The sequence below is a fragment of the Diutina rugosa genome (assembly GCF_008704595.1).
Source record: "Diutina rugosa strain CBS 613 chromosome Unknown scaffold56_size80469, whole genome shotgun sequence".
NCBI lineage: Eukaryota > Fungi > Ascomycota > Pichiomycetes > Serinales > Debaryomycetaceae > Diutina > Diutina rugosa.
In genome coordinates, this window is record NW_022995158.1 from 64,093 (window position 1) to 80,551 (window position 16,459).

Below are 16,459 nucleotides of genomic sequence, written 5' to 3' on the forward strand. Positions count from 1 at the left end.
GTTATCGCTATTGTCCCGACGACTCTACCTTGGAAAACTGCGCAAAATCTAAACTTGCATCTGTACGTACGATCACCGCCCCCCCCTTTCGCCGTACGATGGTCACTGTCAATATGTCCACTACTCTAAGCCTGAAACAAGTTTGAGATTACCCCTGTGTCAACTTCGTGGGGGAGGTAGCACATCTGATGCACATACCTCGGTCATCCGCCACCCGTAAGTAGTCTCCCCTCATTTGCTTGGCTATAGTCGCGTATGTCGCGTAGTCTGCGCTGCGCTCATCAGAGACGGCGTTCCCGGCGGCTGCGCTCCCGGCGGCGGCTGGCGGCTGGCTGCGGCGCTGCGCTGCGCTGAGCCGCTGAGGGAGGAGGGGAAAAAATGGAGGCCGCGCGCGCTGATACATAACTCCGCGCGCCGCTCCCTTTCTCTGTTTCCCACCCAACCATCACCACCCCCATCCCTCGCCTCCCCCCTAAACTCCGGCTCCTGACCACACCACCTCCTCGACGGCGCAGATGAAGCGCAAACAGTCTAAAGTGCTCCTGTGCCAGCGGTGCCGCTCGCGCAAAGTGAAATGCGACTACCAGTCCCCCTGTTCCCAGTGTGTCAAGGCCAAAGTCGAGTGTGTCCAGACCGTCGACGACATGAGGAAGAAGCGCCCCGGCGTTAGCTACGTGCTGTCGCTCCAGGCGCGCCTCGAGGGCGCCGAGGCGCTCATCGCCCTCCTCGAGCGGGCGCTGGCGCCCGAGCGCCAACAGCTCCTCGACGACTACCGCGCCCGCGCCGCCAGCGCCAGCGCCGGCGCCGACCACGACTGGCCCACACATAGCGACGGCTCCTCCACCAGCGGTAGCGGTAGCGGCGCCGGCGCCGGTGGCGCCGCCGCTACCTCTTCGGGCGCGACCGCCGCCAATAGCGCTACCAGCGCTAACGCCAATTCGGCGTCCACCACCGTCAAACTCGAGGACGACGACGAGCGCAACGTCGTCTACGGGCCCACCAGCGTCTTTCGCGACGATACCCTCGCCGGGCGCCGCGCGGCGCTGCCGGCGCCACCGGCGCCGCTGCTGATCCTGGGAACCCAGCTAAATAAAGACCCCGAAGTGCTCCACTGCCTCAAGCTCTTCTTTACTTGGCAGTACCCTGACCACAACATGTTTATCTTCCGCGAGGCGTTCCTCATTGACTTCTTTGCCGCCGACGACCGGCGCCGGCGCGCGTCTTACGGCGACAAGGCGCAACTGCGCTACTGTCTGACGGTTTTGGTCCATGCTCTTTGCGCCGTCGGCGCCCGCATGCTGGAGGATGACGTCATCTACGCCAAGCTGGCGCTGTACTACCGGCGGGCGAAACAAGAGTTGCTTGAGCTGATGCTGAAGCCGCTGATCACGCTGATGCAGGCGTTTTTAGTGCTTGCGTTCTACGATATCTGCCAGGGACACAACTCCAGCGGGTGGATGATGTCCGGGAATGCCATCAGAATGGGCTACGATTTAGGGTTTCAATTGAACCCCGAGGTGTGGTTTGTCGCCGAGGCCCTGATGCTGCCATTGGACGTGCTGATTAGACTGCGTATTTACTGGGGCGCCTACATGGCCGACCATTTCATCTCGTTGGTATTGGGACGACCGTCTTTCCTAAAAAGCTCAGACGCGACAATCCGTGAAACCAACGACTTGCCCGATTTGGAATGGATCGACGACTACACCTACCGAGGCTATATCAGAAAACGAGGCAACGGCGCCGACGGCGCCTACGTTAGACTGAAAGATCTCCTGTACATTTCGCTGCCGTTAAACTGCATTATCAGATTGATCAATATCTCCGAACTGATGCTCAACGAGGTGTTCACCAAAGCCGACCTGGCCCACGCCGATTTTGCCGTCGAACTGAGATTATCTCAGTTGACGGAATATAACCACAAAATCATGTCGTGGAAAGAACTGCTTCCACCTGACTTAAAGTGGGATAGGGCGGTGCTTAGACAACTGGCGGAAAACCCCACCTTGACCTATATCCGCTACTACTACTACATCTTGCTCCTCTGTCTCAATCGACCGTTTTTGGGGATGTTCCTCAAACGACCGCCTCAGTTGCCAGGGTTACTGCTGATCGATATTTGTAATGACGCCATCGACGATTTGTACGTGGCGTTAGACCGGTTTAAACAGACTCACGGACTCAGACGAGCGCTGATTTTCATGGTGTATTGTCTGATTTTGCTGGTGCTGATCATCTTATTAACCACTCCGTCAGCACAATTGACCACTCCATCAGTGAGAACTCGGATTGAGTTCTTTATGGAAGTATTGCGAGGCGCGTCAAAGACGTGGGGATTGGCGGATAAATCGTACCATCTAATCAGCATTAAACTTGGCCAGTTGCTCGAAGAGGCTGAAGCTAATAGTGCGAACTCCGCTCCTCCCGACACTTCCGGCGTCGGCACCCCTTCCGACATCCCCACCAACAACAACAACAACACTGCAAATGCTACCAATAACAACACTACCAACGGTAACAACAATGGGGCAAGTGCTACCACTAATGTTCCTGTCGCCCCGGGACCGGCGCTGCCGATGAGGTACTACGCGCCGTACCTGACGTTACAGCCACTGGCACCACCGCCACCACCTCTCACCGTACCGCAACTGCACCTGCCGCTGCCCCTGCCCTTCGCTCAAGCCGGCAATCGACCCCCGCACATTTCCAACTTGGTCAACCCCGTGGTCCAGCTGAATTTCCTGGTGCTTGCCAACCCGGCGTTTGTCAACCCCAACGAGCAATTGGCCAACCCTGAAGAAGATCTCGACTTCTTAGGCGGACCACCAGTGCTTATGACCCTGGACTTATTCAACGAGGACTGGGAACAATTGTTCCCCGACTATGGGTTCACCAAATAGACAATCACCAAAGGACAGAAACACCCAAGGAGAGATTTCATGATAGAGTTAATAGAAACAATGTAATAATAGGAATCAGAGAATGACATCAAAGTAAGGTATCGATTATGGTGTAGCCTTATAGGCCATGCTGGGTTAAGTCTGAGTATAATTTATGCATCATCGTCGTCGTTCCACAAGTCGTCGCGGCCAAAGTAGAGGGCGTTGAAGCCTATCCACAGCCCCACCACGCCCACGGCACAGTATACCAGCGTGAGCATAAGTTTGGCGAATTCAAGCCGCTGGAGTACGGCGTATTTCGTCTCCAATACTTCTAACACCGTAACCACTACCACTAAGGGGACGAGCCCTAACACGTACCATTGTACCACACGGTCTAAGATGACTCCCCCAGTGGATTTAGGAGTGGTCAGCCGGGGTACGGGCGTCACTTTGGAGAAATTGACGAAAAATACCATCAACCACACCACCGTGTAGCCTACTTTCACCCCCCATTCCATCGGAGTGAAAATAAGCGGGAAAAGCAGGACAAACCCAGCACTAACAAGCAACAGGAATGGCTTTAAAAGCAGTCGATCCCGGGCGGCGATAAAAGTAAACGGCCATACCACCACAAGTACCGCCTTCTCATGGACGTGCCAGCCGAATAAGAACAGCGCGTAGCCACAGAGAGTCATCGCCCCGACAAATCGAGAGTAAGTAGGGTTCATGGCTAAGGGGATAAGCGCCAATACCATATAGAATAACGTCAATCCAAAGGTAACGGCGGGAGTGACGGTAGGTAGAATGGCAAAGGCGACGTCACCAACAAGCCCCCTCGTCGCCAGCGCTAACAACTCCAGCCCTGCCAGAAGTTTAGTAGTGATATCAGCCCCCAAATAGCGGTCAAGGGCGAGTCTGACTCCCGGAAGGTGGCGGTACATTTGGATAAGTACTCGGTCAGCAAAAGAGTATAATGCCCACACGTTTGGCGCCCAGTAGGCGTGAGTAAGGCCACGACTAAAGGGGAAAAGACGAGTTAATAATTGTGGTAATTGACGTGCAAATGGAGCAAACGCCACCGCAAACACTGCGATCACCGTTAACCCAATCTTAGTCAATAATTGCCAATCAAATTTCACCGGTTTGAACCCAATACATTGAAATAAAAGCCACACAAAGATTGAAGGAGCCAAGTACAAGTAAATGTGTTTGAAGCACAATAACGTGGCAAACCAAAACGCCAGCAGCACGTAGCGATGGCTACGAGCCCGAGCAAGACACATCGTCAATATCCCAAATAACATCCCATTATACTGGAAATGAATATGGTCACAAATGAGGAGGGCCGGTGATAATGCAAGCAGACACGCCACCACGTACGCTCTCCGTTTACCCGCAGCCGTTTTCAGAGTGTTGATATAAGTCTGAAGGGCATAAAATAGGAAAATTTCACTGGCAATCACCGTAAGTCGTTGAAACACCACTGTGGGCCATCCGTAGTTTCCCGTAGCGACAATATCCAAAGCACCATCGTTTTTAACCACTGGCGGGACAAGTTGGGCGAGGACCCATTCAAAATAGGCGAAAAACGGCGGGTAGTCCAACGTCCACTGGTTCGTATCCTCAAAGTACCATTTGGCGATGGGTAAGTTTTTGGTGATGGCCATCCAGTTGCGGTGGACATCAAAATCAGTCAGATGGTAGCCCCCCATAAGCAAGAGCTTTAGCGGGAGCAGCACCGCCCATACGTTGAAGAGAGAGTACTGGGCCATGGCGGGTGGTACCTAGTAATACACATCGCGCGAACATCAGTGCTGCGAAAAGCCACGAGTACTAAGAACAAGAAAGTAAATTGGGAATGGTCGTTTTCGAGATGAAATCGTCTCGTTAATTTGACACCAATGGAATTGAGAGTATCCTCGATTAGCAAGTGGTGATTTAGCAAGTCTCGGGTGAGGGGATCGGAATAGGGAAGAACGCGTCTCCCCGGGGGCAACACAAGGCCTACTCTACTTTGACAATCAAGGTCGAGGCACAATGACAATTAGAATAAAAATAGACACTGAAACACACAATGCTGAAAGAGAACAATTGCTACAATAGTTTCAGCAGTTGACGACAAGGCGGGGGGGTCTATTTTCGTTAGCATTACGAGGATAGCGCGACGCGTCTCCATCACCACAATAACCATTAAGGGGGCATTTCATGTCAGTGCAAGGGTCTCGGAGCTCAATTCCAGGCGGTCGCCACCATTTTTCCCCTCTTGACATTCGCCACCACTCCTCTGTTTTTTTTTATGTCAACAAGCTTTCACATGGAGACGAACCCCCACCCGCCTAAAGCGCTGCTGGTTTACGATTTTAGGTTATCTCGCTATTGTTACCCCTAAAAAAATAGTGACATCACCTGTAAACACGACGACCCCCCGCCCCCCCGGATTGCTCTCTGGGGGGGCGCGATTACCAGATCTGCCAGAAATTGTGTCATCCCCGCCGCGGCTGGTGTTTTGCCATTCTCAGCTGCTGACAGGGCGTAGTCGGAATTGCCCCTGCCACCCTCGGTTGCTGCCCACACTACAGCCCTCACCGTGTTTCTTTTCAGTCTCCGGAGAAACCACCCCCGAGTATTATTGCCCTCACGTCACCGACATTTGGACGGGTGTCGTGCTGTCACCGTCACCACTGACAACCCCGTCACCCTCGCAAATGTGGCCTGATGCATTACTTCCCTACAATATCCGACTCCCAACGTAGGCTTACAGATAGTTACCCGCCGATCGAGGTGCCTCCACCACTCACGATTACACTCTTGCCTTATCATCGTACACTGAGCGTGGGGGGGACTATTTCCCCAGGAATTATTTTATATTACAGTGTTTGGTTGCTGCCCCCACATTTCCGCGGGGGCGACACTCGCGAGATTCTCGGAATTGCTTGACGTGGACCGCGAGGCTCGACTTCGGTGCGTTGCTGCACCCCAAGCCCCCCCCCCCAGCTTTGTTTCGCATGGATTTATGCCCGAGTGTACCCGAAATTCAGTTTCGGGGGGGAGTTAAGCCTGGAATTCGCCTGTCGCCTACCCCAATTTGGGGTTTATCTCCTAGCGAGAAGCCCCCTCAACCCCTTTCGGAATTGTGACCCACACGACACCATGACAAGTTCATTCACCCAAAAGCTCGGGCCGGTAGATTTATAACCAGCAGGTTTATGGCCTGACTGATCGTCACTACTACCTGCTGCGCCGCATTGCCAGCTCGATAAATGGTTAAGCAACCCGACAAAGTGTCACAAATGTCTCCTGAGTAAAAAAAACTCTGTCTGTTTAGTTTGCCGTGCTCTCCCCACTCGGCAAAAGAAACAAGCATCCCAGAAAAAAAAAAACAGAAAGCAAATGGACATTCTGGGATTGTACCAAATGACGTTATCCGGTGGTCGACTAAAATGCAACATCTAGTTTGCGGGGACGGTTATATGACGTTGCACTCTCGCCATACCCAGTTTACTACAGATTCGGGGGTATCGTCGTCGAGGCTGGAAAACCATCCAACAGAGCCAGCCGACACGGAGTTGTATTCGAGGGAAAAATCGCTCCACAAAGACATCGGCTATTGTACCCCGGATCTCTCTCTGCAAATATCGCTATCGGTCGGCGTTTCACCTCGCCGGACTGAACGCATGGCAGCGAATTGTTCCATGACGCACCCGGCCGGATAATAATTACGGCGTTATCTCGGCGATAACTACCAGCTAAGAATGGTCGATCTAGGGAAATTCGGAGACCTCGTTGACGATGGTCTGATCTCGGTCTAGCCAGTGCTCGTCGTCATCTACTCAAGCAGACACTACTGCCCGCCTCCCCAGCGCCTCCTATAAGTTTGTGTCAAGATGACCTAAAATGTCTGCTTCGCCGCCAGAGTGCCGCCGTGGCGCCGCTGTGGTCGGAATGCACATCTGGGAAATAATCTCCCCAGCACCTCCGAGGGCTCAGCCTTTTTGGTGTCCGCTTCTGTGACCGCTGGGGCTTCGTCTGCATCAGAGGAACCTCGACGCATGGTTCGGATCATTTAGTGCCGTGGACCCGATAGTGGCAAAAAACAAAGAGACATGTACCACAAAACCTGCCAAAAACGCCCACAAGTCTCGGATCTACTTTTACCGCGACACCTGTCCTAAACCTCAGTGAAACCAAGACGAAACTCCTCCTTTAACACGGCCAAACCCATCCTCGGAGAGTAATGGTTCCTGCCACGCTCGCTTGTACCCCGAAATTTCAGTAACGCCGGCGTGTTTCTTCCGCATTGGGTAAGTCCGAGTTGTCAGCGTCCATAACCGAGGTCTAGGCCAAAGTCGACGGCGTATTCACTAGAGCGGGGGAGGGGCTAAGCCAGTGGCGTGAGACGACGATCCCAGCATTAGTGCAGTTAATAACCCTGACACATAACGCCAGACCCCCGCACTGGTTTCTCTATTCAGCGACTCGCGTTTACGGGAATGTTTTTGTCGCTACAGGTGCATACTCGAAGCCTAGTAGTCGTCTAACACCTCATCGTATTGTTCGCTTGTTCATTTGGAATTGACACAAAATTGAGAGAGGAAGAAAATCCAGTTTCTTGGGAATGCAAGATAGTCGCCAGGATTGTGGGTGGGTGTTCTTTGGGCTCAAAACGGAGTAACGTTCCATCATGTACCATCTACACGGTGACTGTTAGTTCATGGTAATGAGGTCAGTTGTCACCAATTGGACAAAATAGAAAGTTTTTCATTTGCCACCAAATCCGCTTTTACTTGCTTCTACTATCAGTTCACTTTGGAAACTCTCTCTGAGTTGATGGGCCGTGCCAATTGCTCCACACCACGTGCCTTCAAAGGCGGTGGAAGTTTAAATCGGTGAATATCGGGTTGCGAACTATCGCTTCGAGGCGATCACACACACTCAAAAGGTGTTAAATCCAAAGGAACGAGGTTGTCCGTGGTGGTGGTCACTTGTCGACCACGTGTCGACTTATGGGACTGGTCGTCATCTTGCGATTGACAATGCTGGCTATGCTGGTCGATTTGGTGGTGGAAAGTAGAGTGTCTCTCCCCAGGGCGTTCTAATATCACAAAACAGTCGACCTGACGCAAAACCACGGAGGCTTGACTCGGTGCCAATTTATTACGGTTGACTCAGGGCAAACTCACCCTCCCCGCCCTTTACCAGATTTTCTCTCACCCCCACATTCTCGTCACCCTCAACATTCAGTTTTGCCAATGCGACCAAAACATCGTCTTCCTCTACTAATATGGATTAGTCTTTGGCTACCAATTGTCCTAACTACCATAAACCTGGTCAATGTTCTCTCATCGAAGCCCGAGCTCAAAACTAGTTCGCTCAAACAACCCGTCTCTTTCACTAATCGCCGACAAAGCCCCCATCCCCACCCACCACCACAAACCATAAACAGATTGATAAGGCAGGCCTCTCAGTAAAGGAAGGAAAGAAAATAATTTCTCGTACCCCCGGAAGTTTTTGCTTCGTTTTGACGAGATTTCAGGCAATCTACGCAATGCAGTTTTTGTGGTGTAAAGTGCGTCGTTTATTACCCTGTGGGGCGAGGGCGGCTGATCCCTCCACAGTAACAATTGCCGGAGGTTCACTTTCTGTCCCAAGTCTGCAGGTAGAACCGAGGCGTACGCGAAGGTCGCCGGGCCACAAACCCACTCCGATGGCTTCCGGCGCGGCGTAGGCGATGGTGGTACGACAAACTACGACCTCGTCTACCTATTCGCAGCACCTCGACGCCTCAAGTCGTCTGCTATCTACGGTCCCCTCCCCCCTTTTTCGAAATTTCCCTCCAGCCCAAATTTACCCGTGGAAGCACCTGCCCTGTCGCGTACTTCGGCGCTTACCCCACGGGGTTAGCTCTCGGGTCGATGCGGCTCGCCCCGAGCCAGCATTTACTTCAAATCCCCTCACTTTATCACCAACTAGTAGTAAACTAGCCTCGCCATGAATTACCCCTTTTTCTCAATGGTGGTTGACAACAAATGTTGATGCCAATTGGTGAAGATAGTGAATGATATGAGACTTACATTGACCATAAAGGTCGCTGCCTGACACTTTCGTTTGCACCGTTTGATCACTGGCGTACTATATTTGGTTGAACAAGTCCAATTGTTGTCAACTGTCCACCACCGGCACCAACTGCAATCAAAATCTTCAATTTATTAGCAACATTATTTTTTTGGAGGGGGAATCAGATTAACGGTTGCATTGCAATTCACTTTGAAAATCTTACTCACTACTGGGAGATTAATGACCTTCCAGTCGTCCTCAAAAATCATTATCGTGAAAACTTCTTACTGCTTGTAAAAGTAGCTACAAATACGTTCTCTCTGTGATGTCCATTGATACGTAATTACTATGCTAACAACCCGTCCAAGTCGAACGCCGCCGCCCACTCGGTGACGATTTGTTTTTCCTCGACGGTCTTGGGCCCTTCCTTCGCCTTCGCCGGCACCAGCTCCATCGCCGGCGCCGGAGTCCAACCGCGGATCCGCCCGTCGCGCCAGTCGTGGAGCACCTGGAGCGCCGCCAGGTCCATGTTGGGCACGCCAAACTTATTAAGACGCCCTCTCAGTCTCGCCACCTGGATCAAAAACACTTTAACAAAGTCGTCAATGGTCGCCAGCGCGAGCGGGGGGATGCCATAGTACTCACGCATGCCGCGAGCCATGTCGTCGTCCTTAGAAAACTTCTTCACGAGGAGCTTCACCGCCCCTTGAGGGTCAGTGATCAACTTGGGGGGGATCGCCGAAAGCACCGCCAACTGGTTCGTCATCAGCTCCAGCAGCTTATCGGGGAACACGATACCCGGCAGGTCGACCACTTTGAGCGTCTGGTCGACTTTCACTTCGCGCAAACTGGTGGTGACCCCGGCCAAGTTACCGGTGGGACAGGCGGCTCTGCCTTTCGAGCCGTGGGCGCCAGTAAGAGCATTGATCACCAGCGACTTACCGACGTTAGGGTAGCCAATCACCCCCACCACAAGCAGCCGTTTGCGGTTAGCACCATACTTTTTCAACGCTTCCAAAAGCCTCAGCGGCTGGTACTCCTTGGCCACGGGGCCCAGCCCCAGGGCCTTGATGGCGATCGTGGGATACTGCAGGCGCAACACGTTGAGCCACTGGTTTAAGTTGTTTTCCGGAACCAAGTCCGCCTTGTTCAACACCAACAAAAGCGCCTTGTTCGCCAGCAGCAACACCGCCTGCTCCACTTTTCTCAGCCGCGTCAGCTCGGGGTCGCGGGCGTCCAACACGTACACCACCACGTCGGCCGCCTCCACCACCGCCTTGAAAATCTTGTCGTAGGCCTTGCGCGACTTGTCCAGCGCTGGTGACTCGTCGGGCAACTCCACTTCTTGCTCGACCACCTCCACGTCCATGGCGGCGTCGTCATCGTCATCGCTAGCACCATCGTACTCCTTCGCCGCCTGTTGAGCACTTTCCAAAAGCGCCGCAAGCCCGCCGGCACCATCATCTTCTTCATCGCTGACTTCCATCATATCGGCGTCGCCACCGGCACCGGCTTGCGCCTGAGCTCTCAATAGACGGTTACGCTCTTTCCGCTCCGCCTCCGCTTGTCGCCCTTGCTCGATCTCTTGCAAGATCTTGTCCTTGAACGGGAACAGCGCCGGGATACCAGGGTCCTTAGGCTTTCTCAGCTTCCACGTGGGATCCTTCTTCGCAAGCTTCCGCTGCTTCCGCACGTGGGCTGCCGCCTTCTTCTTAATCCCCTCCCTCATCCGGGTGGTCACCCGCTTCAGAGTAGGCTTCTTCACTCTCATTTGGTCGTATTAGAAGAAGTGGTAGCGGTGTCGATGTATTCGAATGCGCGCGATGCCCGCGATGCGATGAGGAAAAATCGCGATAAGGAATGGGGCGTGAGAGCGAAGAGCACGTAGGAGTGCTGAGTAAACGAATGCCTACAATAAAAATGACAATAAAAAAGGAAGAAAAAATTTAGGATCTCTATGTCAACGCAAAATCGATTTGAGTTGGAGGTGAACGTAAGTAGTACCCATGATCATCCATTCAAAAATTATGGACGAGTTGGGAATCGAACCCAAGACCTTTCGCATGCTAAGCGAACGCTCTACCAACTGAGCTACACGCCCGTCTTATTTCTTTTTCATGATACACTATACTAGAAAGAAAACATGGAAATTGTACTTGAAAAATCTTGCTACAATTGATCTTCAGCTCGAAAAAATGTCTAAAAGTGGTTTTTAGTAATACCGAAACATATTGGGATCTATAGGTTTTCTCTAAATGGATCGCAGGTGACTTATTGTCAGGTAAGTTTAATTCATGGTAGAATAAATCACGTCTATCAATCGTTGAAAAGCAGCGTAAACATGCCAAAAGGTGAATCTTCAAACTTTGAACATATACTGGTGTTCATTATTAGTGGGTCTACAGTTTCACAAAGTCTGGGAGGGATTTCTCAGCCGTTGTAGTCGTCATAGATTTCCATTGACCAATAAGTTAACAGAGAGTGTTCCTAAACTGCAGTAAGTTAACAGAGAGTGTTCCTAAACTGCAGGGATTGGAATCTAATAGATTCAAAACGTTTGCTAGTGAAGTCAGCGTGTCGGTGTACTTTCTTTTGGCTACTGTCATCAGTCATCACAATCTGATATCAAACGTAACAACCGCCTTTGCGAAATTCATCGCCAAGGTTGAGGTTGATCTCACCTGAAGTTAGTTTGGCCTTGTAGAGTGTCAAAAATTTATTTTACCGATGTTTTGGAGTTTGATACGCTACGTTGCATCACCCAATTCACAAGGAAATACTGATCACTTGCAAGAATTCCGCATGAGTGGCTGTCACCTCGTAGATCTGTAATTCATTAACACGAACGATTCATCCCCAACTTTTTTTTTTCTGGCGTGATGATGGTTGCAAACACTGTATGATCATTGCTTTTGACGATCACGCCTATTATGGTAGCGCGTGCGCCTTCTCAAAACCTATCCACATAAGTGGCAAACCCAGTCGTAATGGATGATTTCAAACCTGCGAACGCCATTAACGATATATCGGATGAGGAAGAGGATGCCGCTACCGTGGTTGACCATGGACCTCATACCGTGATTTATTCACGAGATGACTCCACCTTAGTGGAAGGTCTGAGTGACCATGGGCGTTCAAAAGTCCTGGGAGGAGTCAAGGCGTCGATGAATGCGAGCATCCAGCAACTCCATTACAACCGTAACAAGTTGGCATTGGACAGAGTCATCATTACCTCCATCGAACTTCTTGAAGAGTTAAGTGAGGAAAATAATGAGCGCCCCATCTTTTTCCCAATCGACTCCGAAGATCATGCCATTTTGAACTCCGCTAAAGCTCACTTGGCACTTCTCAAATCGCTGGAATTGGAAAGTAAGGTTGGGAAACTGAAACCGGATTCACTGGACGTACCCAAACTCCAAGTATTGAAAGTGCAACTCAAACTAGGTCCCGGCCAGGGTGACGTGTCGCTGACCTTGGACAAGAAAACCATATCAGGATTGCTTGAACAAAAGATCCGTCTGCAAATCAAATATCTTGAGAATTTGAAGGATCGTGTCGACGATACCAGTTCGAAGGTTTTTGTCACTGGTGACTTGAACTCTGGTAAGTCAACGTTCTGCAACACGCTTCTTAGACGCAAGGTTTTGCCGGAAGATCAACAGCCGTGTACTTCAGTATTCTGCGAGGTCATCGACGCTAAACGTGAAAACCATGGGATTGAGGAAGTTCATGCCATCCCCATTGGAAGCAAATACGACCGTTTAGACGAAACTACGTTTGAGAAGCATGCCCTCACCGAGCTTGAAGAGTTGGTGCAACAATGTGACAAGTACGCTTTACTTAAGGTCTATGTCACGGACAAGCGTAACATTGACCACCTGCTTCTTGCAAATGGGGTCATTGACATCAAGCTCATTGACGCCCCCGGGCTCAATATGGATCTGTACCAAACTACGCAAGTATTTTCTCGTCAAGAAGAGATCGATTTGGTGGTTTTTGTGGTGCTGGCCGAAAACCACTTCACATTGTCGGCCAAAGAATTTATTGCGGCGGCTGCCGCCGAGAAGCGGTATGTTTTCGTTGTGGTAAACCGTTTCGACAACATTAGGGATCAGGAAAAGTGTAAGCGTCGCATTCTTGACCAGATTAAAGACTTGTCGCCCGAAACTCACAAGAACGCCGCCGAATTTGTTCACTTTGTTAGCTCAACGGACGCATATGGTGGCGACGGTGGTGACGATCCTGGTGACGATGACCACGGTGGTAATGATGATCCCAACTCTCCCGACTTTGATGCGCTTGAGGCTTCTTTGCGCAAATTTATTCTCGATAAGCGCGCGATCAGCAAATTGTTACCAGCCAAAGATTTCTTGACTCATCTTTTGTCCGACATGGCGATCATATCCGATCAAAATGAACAAATCTGGAGTCAAGAAGTTGCTGACAAGACATTTGAGCTTGAAAACTCTGTGTCACCTCAGTGTGCCGACGCTCAAAAGGCCAGCGATAAAGTTCACAATATCATCATGAGACAAATCGAGCTGGTGTGTCTGGATACATACGACAATACTCGCAATTTCATTAATCAGACAATCAGAGAGTTGGGTTCAACCCAAATTGTCGAATACATTGGTCTTTCAGGAGTATTTGAGTACGCTATTGCCACTCAAGATGCTATGGTGTCGCAGGTTCTAGCTTCAGTATCGGATGCTGAGGACTTAGCTCGCGAGGTAACGGAGGAAACTGTCGCTGAAGTTGTTAAGGAAGGTAAACAGAAATTGGGCGATGAGTTTTTGGAAGGTAAAAGATTTAACTCTAGCTTGATGTTCACCGGGAAACAAAAGGCGCCTTTGCAATTCAAAGACACGCGGGTGGATGTTGTTGATTTCTTTGATCCCTCGATTGAAGGATTTTTGGTTTTCGTTGGGTTGCCACCGGACCTTGTGTCCAGATCTTGTGGTCATTTGGAAGCAGTCAACCCGACGGCGATCATGACTGGATTTGCGAGTACTGTTGACACCTTGAAAACGGCACTGCCCCAATCCTTGACTTTACACGCGTTATATTCGCTGGGCAAAATTCTCGGAGCCGGAGCCATCGTGCGAAAAGTGTGGGACGCATCCCACGTCATCTCCCCCAATACATTGAAATATATTGTTGTTCCCATCGTCGCAGTCATTCTGGGTGTCACTGCATGGTACTTAATTTCTGATATCCCTAACGCTTACCCCCGCAATGTTGCACGCAAATTGCGTCGGAAACTCGAAACCAGCGAGTACTCGCATCAGCAAGCTACCCGTGTAGCTAAGGAAGTTCGCCACGTTCTCAATTTTCCAGCACGTCAAGTTCAGACTCAATTCCAAACCAGCATCGATAAGAAGCTTCAGGAGAAGAAGCGCTTGCTGGAGGATATACATAACGCCGGTTTGAGTGTCTCCTATTTCAAAGCTCTCAATCAAAAAATCAAGCTTCAACAGTCCGCCTTGAGTGCTATTGAGTTAGAGAGCTTCAACTCAGTTGAATAATCTTGTATATAGATGAGAATTTAATGTCCATTACGAATCATCTTCAAATCCTTGGCGTACACGAGACAATTGAGTTCAGTGCTTTGGAAAGATTCGTTGTGAAACCTCGCAACATGCTACATATTGGTGGCAGTACCATTAGAACGATTTTACAAATACATGTCTCGAGAGGGGCGACGCATATTCCTCATGAGTCGGGGTCAAGCAAAAAAAAAAAGTGGACGAGTTGGGAATCGAACCCAAGGCCTTTCGCAAGCCCGCTTCTATGCGAAGCGAACGCTCTACCAACTGAGCTACACGCCCGATGTTGCTGTGGAGATAAAACAGAATGATATCAACAGCTGATTATGTGTTGATTCTAGGTTTTGTGTAGTAGCCTATTAGATAAATCTATTATCGTATGCTGATTTTGTTTTATAAAAGTTACTGATCAAGATATAATGCTAGAGACATGAGCAAGTCTACCCAGAGCCATATAATGATAAAATTGTTGGTTCGCTGCCCCACGTGGCCAGTGCGAACCAAGGTCGAATCTACTCCACTACTGCTTGCCAGAAGTTGAATACTAAGAAAGACTTTGCCAGCCGTGGTGGTTTTCGTATCTCCGAGAAATACCTAGAAATTGTTACATCGGGCCTTGACCAAGACACGAAAGACGTGATTAATGAACGCATCTTGAATTTTTTTGCCGAAAGGGAAGATTACCCTGAATTCGTTTTTGAAATCACCCCCGATTGCTCGAAGCCCTTCGACTACGACACTGGTTATAAATCTTTCAGATTTCGTCTCATTTTATCAATCTTCGTCTCCATCCGCAAACTCCTTTCTGAAGAAGCCTCTCTCAAGGCTGAAATCAACCACGTTATCGCCGAAACTACCAGATTCAACGATTTCGATCTCGAAAGCACGACTGCAACAGTTGCATTGTGGGATCAAAAATTGTCTGAAATTATCGCTTGGCTCGATGAATATGAAAATGACCATATCGATGAAACCATAGACCGTAACAGCGACCCAGAATGGGTTGACAAAGAGAAGGCTAGTGCTGACGTCGAAAAACGTTTGCTCGCCGAGAAGAAGTTACTTACCGACTTTCAGACGTTGCAAAATTTGCAGAAACACTCTCCTCAAAGAGAGCAGAAACTCCTCAATGTTCAATATCAGCTTTCCCAGAAACTTGAAGATTTCAAAGTCTTCACCGGAACTGTGCTTGAACTCTCTGGAGCGTTAAATGGTTTTCTTGCTTACGACGACAAGGCCTTTGAACGCATGTACAAGACTTACCTCAAACCCGCGCTTGTTGATACCCTCACCAAAGAAGAACTCGAGGAATACTCATCGTCCTATCCTCAGAACTACGAACGGGACATCAGATTATTGCTCAAGAACGAGCCAATTCACGTTCTCACCTTTGAAGAAGAGGATTTTGATCGAATTATCACCAAGGACAATGACGCCATTGAAAAAGCCATTGCTGACTGGTACGAATCTGAGAAATCGGCAACCCTTAAGCTTAACCACTATGAAGAAAATCCTCACCCTATCCTGAGTGTTGCCTTATTCCGGACCCACTGTAAGGACCTGCCCTTGAACCAAGTAAGATTCCACTTCGATGACCCTTCAATTCCGAGGATACACAAACTTACACCGGCGCGCTACTTCCCCAATTCTAGTGAGCTTTACATGATTGTTGCGTTCTCATACAAAGGTAAAGCCCCAAAACGTTTCAACCGCACCTCTAAGTACACCAACGACGCCCAACTTATAGTGATTGCCCAAACTGAATCCGTCTGCCAATATTGCCGTACCCCTGGTCACGATATTAAAGACTGCCTCAAACGTTGCAGACACTGCAAGCAAAAGCATTACAGCCGCGACCCTTGCAACACTGTCACATGCCACTCATGCAATATCAAACACCATGGACATAAATGCAGTAAGTCCTGGAAGAAGGCCAAAGGTAACCAACAAGGCGCCCAGACGCCCCCCCCTCAAAAC

At 50.0% G+C, this 16,459-nt stretch overlaps 5 protein-coding genes across 5 annotated transcripts; 3 read left to right on the forward strand and 2 right to left on the reverse strand. All coding sequences in view use genetic code 12, as the record gives it.

The window, feature by feature from the left end:
* Window positions 1-515: 515 nt before the first annotated feature.
* TEA1 (Tea1p) lies at window positions 516-2,900 on the forward strand (the record flags this gene model as incomplete). The annotated part of the gene is made up of 1 exon (XM_034156527.1): window positions 516-2,900. One exon carries the CDS (start codon window positions 516-518, stop codon window positions 2,898-2,900), a length of 2,385 nt encoding a protein of 794 aa, XP_034011496.1.
* Window positions 2,901-3,052: 152 nt separating this feature from the next.
* On the reverse strand, window positions 3,053-4,654 carry ALG8 (dolichyl-P-Glc:Glc1Man(9)GlcNAc(2)-PP-dolichol alpha-1,3-glucosyltransferase; the record flags this gene model as incomplete). The annotated part of the gene is made up of 1 exon (XM_034156528.1): window positions 3,053-4,654. The coding sequence occupies one exon, from the start codon at window positions 4,652-4,654 to the stop codon at window positions 3,053-3,055; it is 1,602 nt and encodes a 533-aa protein (XP_034011497.1).
* Window positions 4,655-9,282: 4,628 nt separating this feature from the next.
* DIURU_003734 (RNA-binding GTPase) lies at window positions 9,283-10,707 on the reverse strand (the record flags this gene model as incomplete). Its single annotated transcript, XM_034156529.1, has 1 exon — window positions 9,283-10,707. One exon carries the CDS (start codon window positions 10,705-10,707, stop codon window positions 9,283-9,285), a length of 1,425 nt encoding a protein of 474 aa, XP_034011498.1.
* Window positions 10,708-11,923: 1,216 nt separating this feature from the next.
* Window positions 11,924-14,461, forward strand: FZO1 (mitofusin; the record flags this gene model as incomplete). Its single annotated transcript, XM_034156530.1, has 1 exon — window positions 11,924-14,461. One exon carries the CDS (start codon window positions 11,924-11,926, stop codon window positions 14,459-14,461), a length of 2,538 nt encoding a protein of 845 aa, XP_034011499.1.
* Window positions 14,462-15,730: 1,269 nt separating this feature from the next.
* DIURU_003736 (uncharacterized protein) lies at window positions 15,731-16,057 on the forward strand (the record flags this gene model as incomplete). Its single annotated transcript, XM_034156531.1, has 1 exon — window positions 15,731-16,057. A coding segment is annotated over one exon (327 nt), but the record flags the coding sequence as incomplete, so codon positions are not given.
* Window positions 16,058-16,459: the final 402 nt, after the last annotated feature.